General features: G+C 37.9%; 1 protein-coding gene across 3 annotated transcripts in view; it reads right to left on the bottom strand.

The window, feature by feature from the left end:
• The window catches only part of OGDHL (oxoglutarate dehydrogenase L), a 58,343-nt gene that overhangs the window by 24,798 nt on the left and 18,337 nt on the right, over window positions 1-15,208 (bottom strand). For all 3 annotated transcript variants that reach the window (XM_049809683.1, XM_049809681.1, XM_049809682.1), the window contains exons 5-15: window positions 14,906-15,021; window positions 12,819-12,973; window positions 9,121-9,267; window positions 8,426-8,516; window positions 7,737-7,916; window positions 7,231-7,359; window positions 6,666-6,845; window positions 6,244-6,396; window positions 4,776-4,878; window positions 4,035-4,163; window positions 1,565-1,715 (exon numbers count right to left, since the gene is read on the bottom strand). In XM_049809683.1, the coding sequence (XP_049665640.1) occupies window positions 1,565-1,715; window positions 4,035-4,163; window positions 4,776-4,878; window positions 6,244-6,396; window positions 6,666-6,845; window positions 7,231-7,359; window positions 7,737-7,916; window positions 8,426-8,516; window positions 9,121-9,267; window positions 12,819-12,973; window positions 14,906-15,021 (1,534 nt within the window). The remainder of the gene's footprint in view (window positions 1-1,564; window positions 1,716-4,034; window positions 4,164-4,775; window positions 4,879-6,243; window positions 6,397-6,665; window positions 6,846-7,230; window positions 7,360-7,736; window positions 7,917-8,425; window positions 8,517-9,120; window positions 9,268-12,818; window positions 12,974-14,905; window positions 15,022-15,208) is intronic.

Here is a 15,208-nt window from a genome sequence, read left to right as displayed (position 1 = left end):
TGTACCACAAGTTAACTTTTCTACCTATTCCTCTGCTGAAATGAGCCTCAATACAGTATAATAGACTGTCTTACACATTTCTGCAGTGTTCTCTTCTGTTTAACAGAGTAGTTGAATATTCTCTGACTTCCTTAGGTCTGAGGCATTTTTTTAATCTCACTCCAACTGCCCTATCACACTCGTAACAAAAATTCATCATCACACCATATGCTAATATTTTATAGACCCCACTACCCATCAGGCAAACTCAAAACCCAGCGGTAAAGCAGAACCAGGTTACTATAAATCAAACATCTGCAGTACCAGCTTCAGTCCTGATCTTCACAAGAATTTACTTGAATAACTTTTTACTCCTTTTCTGAAAGACTGAATAACAAAATCAGATGGCACAGGAATCCTTAGCTGGTCTTTGCCAGTCTGAATAGCTTTTTATTTGAACATGGTTTTTATTTTTTCCCTATACTGCTATGAACATAAAATTATTTTTATCTTAAACATCAAGAAAATCTGGATGCTAGTTCTGGAAAATCCTCTTCCACCAGTGAGAGAGCTGGGAATACAGAGAATCAGTATTCTCAAGACAAGTCTATAGGCGTGTGCTAGACATGACTAAGCACTCACCCGAAAGAGGTGGCTACATTGCTAAACAATGAACATGTCTGTTCCTCTCCCAGGAGATGCTCACCACTTTACAAGACCATGGTACTGAAAATCAAGGAGGATGAGAAATGGAGGGTGGGGAAATCTCCCTATACTCAGTTTTGTTTTCAGGTCTTGTCCAAAGGATTTTGTTAAACTGCCATTAGAATGGGAGCAAAAAGTAGAAAGCCCAAAAGACGGGATACCAAATGAAGCTCAGCACAGAAACAGAGCACCGTACCAGAGAGGAGAGGCATCAAGATTTATCTCTCTTTTCTGCAAGCATTAACAATGAAGCACAGTGCAGCTGCTAGTTCATTCACCCCCAGCAATGGGCTTCGCATCAAAGGCTTCAATTAAATACATCATTAACATTTTACTCCATGGAGAATCAGGTAAGGCAGCAGAACTGTATATATTTTACCAAGTGATCAGATTCTGCGTTCATTCATGCTCCACAGTCATTAAAAGTCTCGGTACAAAGGACCTTATTTCACTTAAAAAAGCCTTGCCAACTGGCAGCATGTTTGTTCACAGGATACCCAAGCTCCAAGCAGCCACCACTGGAATGGTACTTAAAGACTTCAGAATCTGCAGCAGCAAATACCCTTCTTTTACTTCTCAGCCATTAGAGGGATTGAAGCTGAATTTTTAGGTAAAAAGCAATAAATAAATAAATAAATAAATTTGATTTTCAGCAAGAGAAGGAAGTATCTAAGAACATTTGTTCTGCCTTAAATACAATTCTTTAAAATGCTGTTTACAGAGACACAGGTGATTTGATTATTCTTGACTGCCAGAATCTATAACATTCAGATTGATACTGAATAGCCTCAATTTCCCTGCAGAAGACCATATTGTTTAAAAAATGCCAAGGTGTTTCTTTAAGCATGGGACAGCATTTAACAGTTATCTCGGTACTCACCTAAAAGTACCCCTCTCCACATCCTGTCCACTTAGTCGGACATGGATCCCTTCTTTCAGAAAAGAGCCAAAAGCCATGTATTCTGCTAAGGCCCAGTCAACAACCCTGTTCTTGGTCATTTCCAAGCGGGCTCTCAAAATCCGAGAGAGTCCTACATTGGAATAAAGATCAGAAATCAATGTACCTACTTCAGAGGTATTTTATATTCACATTATATTGACCATTATCCTTCCCCACTGGCTAATTTAAACACAGATCCTAATAGGGTCTACAAACTGTACTTCTAGAACTGAACTGCTAGCAAAGTAAAATAACGTGCTTCCCAGGCAAAGGGTTGCATAATGTTCATACCTTGTTTTAGAAGAAAATAAGATTAGCCATGTAGAAACTACTGAGGACAATTAAAAAGACTCATGGTGGAATACTTCTTCCTAAAGTTTTATTTTCACATCTCTAACACCAAGTACTGTTTTATAAGAAACTGAAAATATCAGCTATTTGGTTTGTTATTTTTTTCTCCTCTCTTTCTCATTTTATCTTGGCATTTGTCTTATTAGACTTCTGGAGATGTTACAAATTGAAACAGGCCGGATTGATCAATACTATGAATATCATATATAAATAGGAAATTGTAGCAGCTGCCAACAGATTTTCAGTTGGTAACCAATAGCTGTTTTTTTTACAGTGAAGATTTTATAACTTGCTAAGCCAAAACACAAGCTACAACACTGTGACTTTTAAAGGGAATAAAGCTTCAAAGCTGCACACAGATGCTTACAGCTTTGAGGCTATAAGCCTCGTGTATTCAGTGTCACTTGACACCATCTTATTTTCATATCTGAACTGATGCTTTTGGTAAGCTGTCCTATTTGTTATTTTCCAATATTTCCTTTTGTTACTTTCCCCATTTTTACAAAAATCGCCCTGCTTTTTTTCCACATAAAACTTTTCTCTCATCAAAATTGTTGCATTTTAAGTAAGAAAAAAACCCGTGATCTTTTCTCTTTAGAATATACAAAACATTTGATAAAACAAAATAATCTTCTAATTTTTTGTTGAAAGACTGCAAGATATTAAGCTGTTTCATTCTAGTGGAAAGACAAAGTACTTCAAAAGGTGCTCTTCCCCTTCTAATTCTCCCAAAATTTTCTCTCTCATGGCCTTTTAAACCATGTAAAAGAATCTAGCAGACCAAAGTTTGCTTTGAGCCATAAATCTATCTTATATACTGGCAAATATTACTTAGTGTCAATGGTTAATCAAGCTACTAAAAAGAGACCATGTTACCTTTTTAATTAGCATGTCTAATATTACATTTTATTGGCTGACTATAATTTCAAATTTAACAGTGTCACAACAAAGCACACAAATGTTTAGAAGAGATTTAAATTCATCAATTAATTGTATCTGCTCAACCAGCTTGCAGTTGATAACTGGGAAAGCCCTGCCATCATTAACTGTAACTGTTTAATTGTCCCAAAGGAACACAAACACATAGAACATCTACAGCAGACACACTTTATCCCTTGATGGATGACTCTGGAGAAGATTAGCTAGAGATTTTACACAGGAAAAGAGCTCTTTCTCCTGATCCTAAGTACAATCCCTACAAGCCAACAAAAGAAAAGCGTTCCCTTAACAAAGTATCTCCATGTTTCCCCATGGAATGAACATGTTATTGCTCCCTGTAGAGCTGTTAGACTTCTACCTCACCAGGGAGTGAAAGAATTAACTCAGAACTTTGACACAGTGTTGGGCCTCCCCAGTGAGACAGGCACATTTAACTTCTTAGTGTAATAGATGCCAAATTCAGAATTGAATCTCTTCAGACCAAAAGCCAAGAGTTTGAGAAAACACTAGATTTGTGCTATCATCAATGCTAAATGATAAGTTGAAAGAAAAAAATGTCTGAATTCGCCCACTCAGAGTCCATTCAGCTGTACTAAAATTAGGCTCATAGTATACCAGCAACATTGCCAGGTCTGAAAAGACCAAGCTATATTCCTGAGTAGAAAATTATCTAACTACAAGAAAAGTGTCTTAAGTGGACCTCAAATTACCACTGGTTTTAGCATTAAAAACACCACATTAATAGTGCTTCCTGAGATGGGTGCCTTACTTCCCAGTAAGTCCCACAAATGTGCTGCATAGAGGCAGCATTTTCCACAAGGACTTGAAGAATGAAAGGAGGTATTAACTGAACGTTACAAAGAGACTTTTAGCTCCCTCAGAGGAAAATCTATTTTAATGAGGTAGGGAACAGAAGTGGCGTGATACTGAAAGAACATTATGCTGAGAACAAGCAGCAGGACCTTAACTGTCGCATTCTCCTTGCCCATAGGGTGGAAGTTAAAATAAAAGTCACAGGCATTCTCCTCTTTGGGAAATGGCCCAAGAGCAACTCGTGTGCAGAAATATAAAATCTGAGCAAGAAATGTAGCCACTAGGAGAAACGAAGACTCCAGCTGACCTGCATGTATTTTGAAGTCTTTGACTGGCACCGAACTAGCTACATTGCCAATGTGAGTCAGCAGGTCTTCTGAAATGCCAGTTGGAGGACAAGACATGCTCTTGGGTTCTCCATCCACGTTAAAGAATCCTGGAAGTAAAAGATTTGGTGAGATATCCAAGGACAGATTAAGAAATATCTACACTATCCACAATTTATTTTAAAACTCACAAGTCATAAAAGACATTCTAAGCAGAAGCCTAAACCTAGTTCTTCACCTTTCACTGGGAGACACAATCATTTTGATTGTCTGTATGACAAGAGCACTTGATCTTACAGGCACACAATGATCCAACTACGTGGGCAGAGGTAGCCAATAAAGGCATATGGCACCTCAATCCCTCCAGAGAAAAAAACAAAACAAAACAAAAAAACCAATGGAGCATGAGACATACTCCTTCTTCCTGAAGGCACAGACAGGCAACACTACAGGAAAAAACACTTCTCTGCTAAACAGAAAAGACATCTTTTTCAAAGTCACACCTTTGCACTTTTTTTTTTTTTTTTTTTTTAAGAAAAGCATCTCTTTCAAGTTGATCTGGCAGAACGTGTTATTTACTATTAGCAGGGGCAAACCAAAGATCACATTTTATTTTAAAGGAACACTGTCTGATAAAAAAACATTTAAGAGTCCTAGAATATAGGCACAAAATAAAAGCACAATAATATTAACACTAGGATAAGTGAAAGGACACTTCTTACCTGGCCAAGGTGAATCAAGCCAGTGCTTGATATGTAGGATCTTATTATCCTTAGATCTAGTATATGCTTCTTCACATATTCTATCATACTTTGCAATTTCTTCCTGTAGAACAAAAACTTTCTTTTTAAAAACAGATAAACATAACACCCTTGTATCTTACAGATGACACCTATCATTCACTGTGATAAAAACAGTTATTTAACTTCTGAAGAAAATTTAGTTACAATTATGCAAACAAACAATTTCATTTTATCTAGGATCAAATTACCTTCTAGAAACATGCTTACCCACATTACTCTAAATAATTTAGTTTATTGGACAGGGGTTACAGAGGAGAGTACCAAGAGCTGAAGTTGCCAGCATTACTCCAGAATGAGACAGAACTGAAGTACCAAATATAATTTAGTCATACTTTAAGATCAGCGTTATCCAGCACTCATACTTCTGGCTGCTGAAGCCACTAAAGACTAGAAGAGAACCTCCTAGAAAACTAGTCTGGCTAGGAGAGTCTAGCTCAGAATCTGCTGGCCACACCTGTCAATGGCAACAGATACAAAGCCATATTCTGCAGAGGCAGAATGCTTCTACAATATCTATGTTTCAATCCAAAACTGCGCTCAAGTTACTGAGCTAGCTAATCTTTAAAGTAATTAACAGCAATGTTGAGCTCAGTCTGTACAGCAAAACATCCATCCAGGATCCTGGATCCAGTCACCAAAGCCCATGCCACTACTGGCACACTCTTACAATGATTCAGGATAGCTAGTTCTGCATGAGCTGTGATCATTCTTGCAGATAACGGAATGCACCTACACAAACTGCTTTTTTGTTGATCTGCAATACTGTGTCACTACATAGTTGGCCACACCTTCTGAGAAAGTCCTTTGTTGCATCCGCACTCTACACATTCCCTTTCAAAAAGATTAAGGTTAAGACCTAACCAGCTTAATACAGGCACCACACTTTACACTTCATCCTTCTGGAATATTTCAAATGACCTCTGAACTTAGTTGAATTATTGCAAGAAAATAAAAAGGTTAAACTGATTTTATTGCGTTATTGCTGGATACAAGCCTGCCAAGGTTATCAGTATGAAGCTACAGTTATACCAGTGAGCATTCAAATACTGTCTTACTGTTGAATCAAGGTTCTAGAGATGAAGAACAACAGCTGACAAATGCCTCCATCTCCAACATTGACATCTGATCACCTTTTACAAATCTCAGAACTGAAGCAAATTTTCTTCTGTGCAATACGTATTAATTACTTCACAGCATTTTCAGTCCTTTTATTACAACAATACTATTTATTTTACATGAAAATCCAAACTGAACTGAATCAGAAAGTGTCAAAGGGTGAAGACATCACAGTAAAGAAAGGAACGTTTTTAAGCAGTCAGCATACAGTGACAGTTGCGTCTTCCTACTGACAGCTTCTTAAGTTCCCTTTAACTCTGTTAATGTGTACCTCAAACTCCTGCAGTGTTACAGTCCCATCTGCAATCAGTTTGTCAGCATACTTCTTCAGCACTGGCACCTGCTTATGAATCTGCTTGTACATTAGAGGCTGGGTGAACATCGGTTCATCCATTTCATTGTGCCCTCTCCTACGGTAACAAACCTACAAAGGGAAAGATTGTTTCCGTTGGCAAGCAAAAATGTAAAATGAAATCTTTCAATTTCATAGTTTTACAGAGATTTTAGGAGGTTTATGGTACAAAAACATTTATGGATCCTTGTGGGCCTGTTAGTTGTTTGGTTTTTTTAAATGAAGAAACTAAAGGCCGTTAAAATCAAAATACGTCTCTTGGTTGGGTCTTCTAAGGCACAGAAAAATAAGAGAGTAGTACATAATAGACAGAATGAAAAGCTGAGAAAACCAAGACTTACCAAGTCAACCACCACATCTTTATTGAATGTGTTTCGCCATTCTGCAGCTACACTGCACACATACATCACTGCTTCAGGGTCATCAGCATTGACATGAAAAATAGGAGCGTTGACCACACGAGCAACATCAGTAGGATAGGGAGATGAACGAGCCATACGGGGGTCTGTGGTGAAGCCAATCTAGAAATTCCAGAAACCTCCATTAAAATAATCTGGGCATCTCCCTCTAGTTTGTTTTGAATGCTTGAGGTTTTCATTTAATAGTCATTTACACAGCAGTAGCATCAGCTTTTCATTTGGGCTAGCCAGCTTCTTTTTGATCCCTTAAAACCAAAACAAAGCAAACCTAATTCACTTAAGTGTTACAAATTGAATGAAATAAGTGTAGGTGATGAAATATTATCCACTCAGAGTTGCTAGATCCTATGACCATTTTCACAAACACCTTAACCATTCTAATAAACAGAGGGGACAATGCACCCAGCTAATAACAAACAAGAATAAAAAGAAATACACTAGCAACTATTCAGCAGACAAATTGATTGGAAAATGCTCTACTTGTTACCTGGTTGTTGACCACAACATGAATAGTGCCATTTGTGGTGTAGGATGGGAGGTCACTAAGATGAAACGTCTCATAAACCACTCCTTGTCCTGCAAAGGCAGCATCCCCATGTAATAATATGGACATAACCTAAGAGGGAGGATAATACACACATATCCACACATATATTAGAAAGCAAAAGTGCAATTTAAGCTTCTCAGCAGGATTTCTTTGCTCCATAATTCTGTAGTGCTTATAAAATAGAACTGTATTTTTATAATAAACCATAGACTTCTCAGCATTCTGCTGCCTTTGCTCAGTTCACAAATGAAAGTTTTAAGCCTACTTCCTGAAGTTACCCTTGAGGTACCATATCAAAAATCTTATCTAGTTCAACAGGTGATACATCCCTTTTGTGAAGGAGGAAGAGAGGAGGACTCTGTGATACAAAACTACTGGTAAACTACTTTTATGAAAAATAATATGAAAAACTACCAGTAAGAGTTACTATATTAAACAAACTTTACCTTTTTCCCTGCCGTATCCCCTCGATAAAACTGTTCAGCTTTTGTTTTCCCTTGCACAACAGGATCAACTGCTTCCAAGTGAGAAGGGTTAGCCATCAGGGACAGAGTGATTTTCTTGTTTGTTGCTCTGTTGATCCTCTCATGGTACATTCCCAGATGATATTTTACATCCCCAGATCCCTAACATGCAAGATGTAGTCACAATTCAGGAATGTCATTCATACCAGCTGCATCCGATTGACTATGCCTAAAATTTGTGCTTCAGTCTGAAAAATGCATCTAGCCAATTGTACATCAGTATGCACTCTGGGTTTGACACTGTAATTTCAAATTGGAACGCTGTTCCTATTTTATTATCTCAGTGTCACTATCCAGTATTGGATAAATATTTACAGAATATTGATACTAATTTCATTTATATAAAACAAAGAAAGATGCTTAGAGCTTATGAAATTAGTCAAATGACCTAGAACTTATCCACAATCATTCCTGAGATTCCTTCTGCATGTTAGAGGTACAGTATAGTCTTTAAATTTGTTAAGTTTCACCAAATCATATTCTTCAAACTAGAAGACAATGCATTTCAGCAGCTGATAATGCTATTTTCATAATAACCATGACCAAAACTACTAAAAACTACCTTGAATGTTGACCTCTCTATATATAGATCTATTGAAGAAGCATCTTACCTCATCAGCTGCTTCAAGTTTGGGATCAAACTGACAGAATATCTGCTCCAGCTCTTTTCGGATTACATTAGCCAAAACATTCAGCCTACCTCTAAGAAAATTCCAAACAGAGTTATGCCTCAAAAATGGTAATAACAGACTTAACAGCATAAAACTTATCAAATCACCAAGCCATGCTGTCAGAAATTTGCAAGTAAGAAGTTCACTGCAAACTTTTGAACCTGAAACCCTTCATTCTACCCTTCTTCCCATTGCAAAGGTTCTCCAACGCATTCCCACAGACATTTTGTAACACCTAGTTATCCAAGTATGAACGATGAATTTTGTACTATCTAGCAGTCTTAATATAACAACATTAATAATTAATTAAGGAAGACTGCAAAAAATAAGTCTGATACTATCTCACCAAGCTTTCCCAGTTCTAGACTGTATGCAATGGGATAGATACCACAGCTGCTGCCACATTTGCTTGCAGCTTCGAAGTACACTGAGGTGAGTTTTGCTAGCATTTATCTGTGAAGCCTGCAGACTCTCACCGACAGGTATTTGTTACGGTTCCGTGTTACCATTACTCGCTATGACTGACACTTGCTACACTAGCTTCTCTAATATCAACTTCATTAATAAAATTCTAGAATCTGAAACTTGTCTTAAGACAATAAGCCCATTTGTTGGGGGGGTTCCATTGACATTACCTGTGAGGCATCCCCATAATAACATATTCAATTCCCATTTCACTGGATTTATCAATGATGGTCTTAAGCGCAGGAATCATTACTTCACATCCTTCCAAACCAAATCTCTTTTCGGAAGACCACTTGCGAGCAAGGAAGTCTTCAAATCTTTGCCAAAAAGAAACACAAAAAACCAAGAGACAGTGTTTGTATTAAGATAATGTAGCAAATACTTATTGTCCAACATCTTTTGGTAAATAAAATTACATTATGCTATTTTAAGACATCTGTGACTACATGTTTTTAGGCCTCTGGAAATAAGTCACATGTAAGGAGGGAGACATCGGAAAGAATTAAGTCTTCTTTCTCCTTCATCTGAAAAGTATTTACCAGGACTTTGAAACAATTCAGAGAGGAAGAAACTCTTGACCTCAGACAAAATTCACTTCCCAAGTTAAACTCTGCTCCTTCCCATGTACACAAAATGTATACTGACCACTGGGAAGGCAGAGTGACAGCAAAGAAGTCTCTTCTATGGATTGAAGAAAACATAACAGAGAACCTTTATTTTCTGGAAGTAATGATTAAATACTTGTAGAAAACCACAGGAGAAAGCATGCCTATTTCATAGGTCCTATTCAATGGAGGGCTGCTCAGACTGTGTGATGTAACAGTTGGTAATGTGCCAAGAACTAGGACACTGGCATCTCTGCCTCGGCTTCAGCGGGAGAAAGATGTCAATCCTTGACAGCGTTATGTTCTTTCATTTTTTAATGCATTTGGGCCAGAGGCAAAGTGAGTGGCTAAAAAGCACCTTTTAACAAACGTTGAAAGGATTATGTGTTTTAAAGCTTGGAGATACAAAAGGCAAAGCAAATACCTCTTCATGAAAATAACTGTATTGGTTACATCATCTGTGCAATGCCTCGACTCATAACACTGCCATAATCCATTAATACTTAGCTTATTCCTCACTTAGAATGCTGACATTTACCTCTTTAGATTGAAGTCCTAAAAGCAGTGAAATGAAAAGTTGCCAAAAGTCTCTCCTTAGCTCACCCATCAATACCCTCACAATTCAGTCATCTGAGCAACAAGCCAGACCCTCAGCTGAGCTATGCTGCCAGAATTCCCCGTGGAAATCTATGGGGCTATGCCAGTTTATATAAAATGAAAGTGCGTCCTATGTCACCAGCAAGTCCTATAGGGCAAATCGAAGTGGTGTACATGCTGCCTTCCTCCTCTCTGCAGCTGCAAGTTAAGCCAGTACTGGACAATCAGAAAGTTCATTATTTAAGGCAAACTGCTGCTAAGTGTGCAGAACGACAATATTTCACAGTCACATCTTGCAAGTCCTCTATATGCCACTGTGAGTTCACAAATGCTGGCAGCTCATCTGCTGTCACTGCATGTATTCAGTACCCAGTGAGGAGCAAAAGTCTTAGGAAAGATGGTTGCTCTCAGAAGGGATAATCTAGAAATGCTTGACCTGCACAGGCTTAACAAGATGCCCAGATCAGACTACACAATCAGGGACCAACATGTTTACTAATGCATACAAGAAGTGGCCCAAAGATATACAATGAGTATTTTACAGGAGGAAGAGTTAGAAGTGACACTTTGTTCAATAACTTATCAGTGAACACCACAAAGGATGAGAAATCCTACTTTAAAAAATTCAGTTTCAAGTACCTGAACTATGTAGTACTTTGAATGAACTTTTTTGAAAACAGTATTCATGAGCAAAATGATAACTATCTGCTTTTCAAAGCCACAAATCTCAGGAGCACCACCAGTTTTCCACAAAACCAGATTTTTTTTTCTTGATCATTTTCAGACCAAAAAAAAGCATGCTAGAGATAGCTGCATAGAAATTTATGTAAAACTTTTTTCTTCCATTTTCAGCAGACAACTAATTTGGCAGAAGATGGACGTTTGGCTCCTTTACTCTACTAGGAACCGCAGATCTTCCCACAGCTTAGACCGGCAGGAATAAAAGCACAAATTCTTGACTCAAAATAAATGGAGATGGTTCATACTGGGGGCTTGTTAAACAAACTTACTCAAGGGCAATATTCACTTGATCATTACATGACGGTTTTGTTTCTGTTTAAATGAAACTTTTAACCAGAGAAACAATCTTGCCATAAGACTGGCAAACAAAACACCTGGCAAAAACATCTTCCAACACCTCCAATGAGCACTTAATTTTTAAGTCTCTGAACATAAAGGCTTGTCGTGGTTTAACCCCAGCCAGCAACTAAGCACCACGCAGCCGCTCACGCACTCCCCCCCACCTAGTGGGATGGGGGAGAAAATAAGGAAAAGTAGTAAAACTCATGGGTTGAGATAAGAACCGTTTAATAGAACAGAAAAGAAGAAACTAATAATGATAATGATAACACTAATAAAATTACGACAGTAGTAATAAAAGGATTGGAATGTACAAATGATGCGCAGGGCAATTGCTCACCACCCACCAACCGATGCCCAGCCAGTCCCTGAGCAGCGATTCCCTCTCCCACTTCCCAGTTCCTAAACTAAATGGGACGTCCCATGGTATGGAATACCCTGTTGGCCACTTTGGGTCAGCTGCCCTGGCTGTGTCCTGTGCCAATTTCTTGTGCCCCTCCAGCTTTCTCGCTGGCTGGTTATGAGAAGCTGAAAAATCCTTCACTTTAGTCTAAACACTACTGAGCAACAACTGAAAACATCGGTGTTATCAACATTCTTCGCATGCTGAACTCAAAACATAGCACCGTACCAGCTACTAGGAAGACAGTTAACTCTACCCCAGCTGAAACCAGGACAAGGCTTAATCAAAAATGTGTCTTTATAAATCTCTAACTCTTGTGTTTATCAAAGGATATGCAAATTGTTTCAGATTGTAAGAACTGGAACAAATCTTGTGCCTGAGAAGACAGTCTTGTTCCAGGGGTGAGAGAGTAATTCAGTCTCTGGGATCACTGTATTTCTATACAGATAGCCACAACAGGAGCAATCAATAAGCTGTTTCAAACATGCTTTCATATATTGCAGAGACCAAAACTCCTGCTGCCAGGTCATGCAGCAGTACAGCACATCTTGGCATACCTCAAAAGGAAAAGGGCAAAACCAGGACTTGAAATCACATTATGCCTCTCAAATCCAGTCCCATCTTGGCACAGCTTTCCAAAGAGACTGTTAGCATCCCAGCGAGTTAAACAATGCTCATTGTCACCATTTCACCCATCTAAAAATTCCCCTTGAGCTGACTGTTAGGATGACTTCCTTTGATAACATGCTACTACAAAGATCCACAGTAGATAGAATACAGCAGCAGATCAGTATCCAACATTGTTCTGATACCTACTTTCTGAAACAAGTTATGAATCTTCAAAACAGATGCACATCACTAGTCTGTTGAAACAATTTTTTCCCAGTTTTTCTCCGCAAGCCAATGAAAACATTGCCAGATATGCCACTAATGGCTGCACAAGTGTTAGAGACCACAACCCGCCTTTTAAGAAAATAGTATACTAAAAGTCACTACACAGACCCTGACATACCTCACAGCACACACTTTCCTTTGCTATCGCAGCCAGGTTAACTACACCCACCTGTACTCCAATAACCCAGATTTCACTTAAGACTCTTCACCTCCACCTCAGCAGTTTACAGACCACACCAGCTTTCATCCAGCAGTCACAGAACAGTTTCCCAGCACCACCCCAGCATACCTCATTGAGCGCACCAGCCTTGCCAACAAAGTCCTTTTTTCCTCATTAGTAAACTTCATAACTCCTGGTGTTTCAAACTTCTGCCGGATCCACTGGCACTGCTCCACATCATTGATGAACATAAACTCCAAGCCAATGTGTTGGCAGTAGGTATTCTAGGATGTGAAAACACCAACATAGAAGCTTTAGAAGTTAATGGGCCATAAGGAAACAAATATATTTTTTAAATTATATTTTCTGTATATATTACTTTTCTGAAAGCTATCTTGCCTTCTTCCTCTTCCACTATACCTTGCCCACAGCAATCCTATAAGCAAATAAATTATTTTACTGAATCTAGTTTTGTGCCAGAAAGCTTTGTCTACAGAGTAACATTTCAAAATTTTGAATCTGGAAGATTCTCATTTGGTAATACACCAAAAGTAGGCCAATAAACCTGCCTTAAACTGACGCATATTTCACCTAACTCGCTACTGTTCTTACAGGATAATAGAGTCTTTTCTTTAGATGCACCAGCAAAGATTTCAAGTCATTTATCAAAATTTACCCTGTCTTTTTTAAATGCTACCTGAAATCAGGTAATAAAGACAATGAGAAGACAGCTATGAAGCCTCATGCAAATTATCTGAAAACTGTCAAGTCTTAGAAGGCTGGAAATCTGAAAAAGAATCCAAGCAGCTGAAACAGAGAAAGGACAGGGAAAAATGGAAAGACACTTCAAGAACATCCTTGTTGCAATTTTAAAATTTTCTTTTTCCTATCTTAAAAAGAATATTTCACCAGAAAAATGTGTCCAAAATACAAGTCAACAGAAATAAGACGTATTGTGAGTTTAATTTGAGAAAAAAACACTCTGAACACATAGTATGTGCTCTGTGCTGCCTCTAAAGAGAAATTTAATGTTAACTTCAATAAAAAAAGAGCCAAAGCTCCAGAGAGAAGAGGGTTATTTCTCTTTAACACAAATCAGTTCCTTGAGGCTTTTAGATTTTGCTATTGATTTTGTCCATTCATTTGCCCATTACAATTTTAAGGGTTATCTCTTGAAAATTGCTGCACAGACATGCTAGAAGTGCAAAAACCAAAAAGCAAATATAGAGCTCAAATGCACATCAGAGATATTGTGGCTTAACAACTTGCCATGCTTCAGCTAAGCTGATGTAATAGTCAAACGTGCAAGTCAACACATTCTCTCATATTTACAACAGGTCAAAGTCATGAACTCTTATATGCTCAGTAATTATTTTTATTTTTACATTCTTATAACTCAGTGCCATATTTCATCCTTTAAAATATTTCCTCACCCCTAGGCCTATTAACTCCAATGGATTTCATTACCATGCAACAGAAATCTCTACAACTTCAGCACTCCAAAATCCTGGAAAAAGCACAATTAGGAATACCCAATACTTAGTCACTCAGTAGTCTAAAAATTCATTACCATTCCTACTTGCTGTTTTGCTATTTGGAGTTGCCCTCTAACTACATTTATTCCTTTAAATTATTTTTGTTTTAAATTATTTTAGCTTTGATGACTTCACATGACATAACCATATCACCTGTCAGATAATGAAACTCTACAAAAAGGATTGAGGATGAAAAACAAGGACCATTACTATCTACAAGCTACAGCTGGGCTTTCATGAATTTGGTACCCAACTCTCATATTTTTACTCAGGTAAAAGTCTCACTAAAGCTAGGGCTCTGAGACCAACCCCTGCATGTCCCGAGTACTGTATGCAAAGGTGTTTTATCTGTGGTAGGACACTTAAAAGACAAGTTCTAAAGGCTCTACTGCTTTTAAACAATGTCAGCTCTTTACAGAACTAGGGCCCGAATTAGCATTCTACCATGTTCATTCCTCTTTTATACTCATCCTTAATCTATGTATCTCAGATATCCAGGCAATGAAATTAATGGTCCTGCCACCTCTAGAAACAGAACAAGGGTTATTTTTAATGTAATTTGAATTTGTTACATGCTCTATTAATAATTGACAAATGGTAAGGTTTTTTGTGACTGACAACTGGAAAAGTTCACTTCTGTTTGCATTAAAACAGTCACAGATCAAAAAACATCCCACTGACCTCCAGCCTTTTGATGATCTCTCTTAAAGAAAGACTGTTCTCACTTCCTCCTATGAAGGTGGTTGTAGGCAGCTGAAAGACTTTGTCCAAATCTGATTCATGCAAACCATAAAACCCTACAACAGGTACATTATCAATTTGTGAAGCAGGACAGGAGACAAAAAGGAAATGAGCATTGATTTTCAAACCACCATGAACTAAGTTTAATAAAGCAATATTAAGAAAGAAGGTACCAGATTAAAAATTGAAAGTGTCAATATTTTGGAGGCATCTATTAGTACAATGCACTTTAGTCTGGATTTT

Source organism: Accipiter gentilis, chromosome 9 (assembly GCF_929443795.1).
Source record: "Accipiter gentilis chromosome 9, bAccGen1.1, whole genome shotgun sequence".
Taxonomy (NCBI): domain Eukaryota; kingdom Metazoa; phylum Chordata; class Aves; order Accipitriformes; family Accipitridae; genus Astur; species Astur gentilis.
Note: the sequence above shows the minus strand (reverse complement) of the source record. Positions and strands in the feature narration are given on the sequence as shown.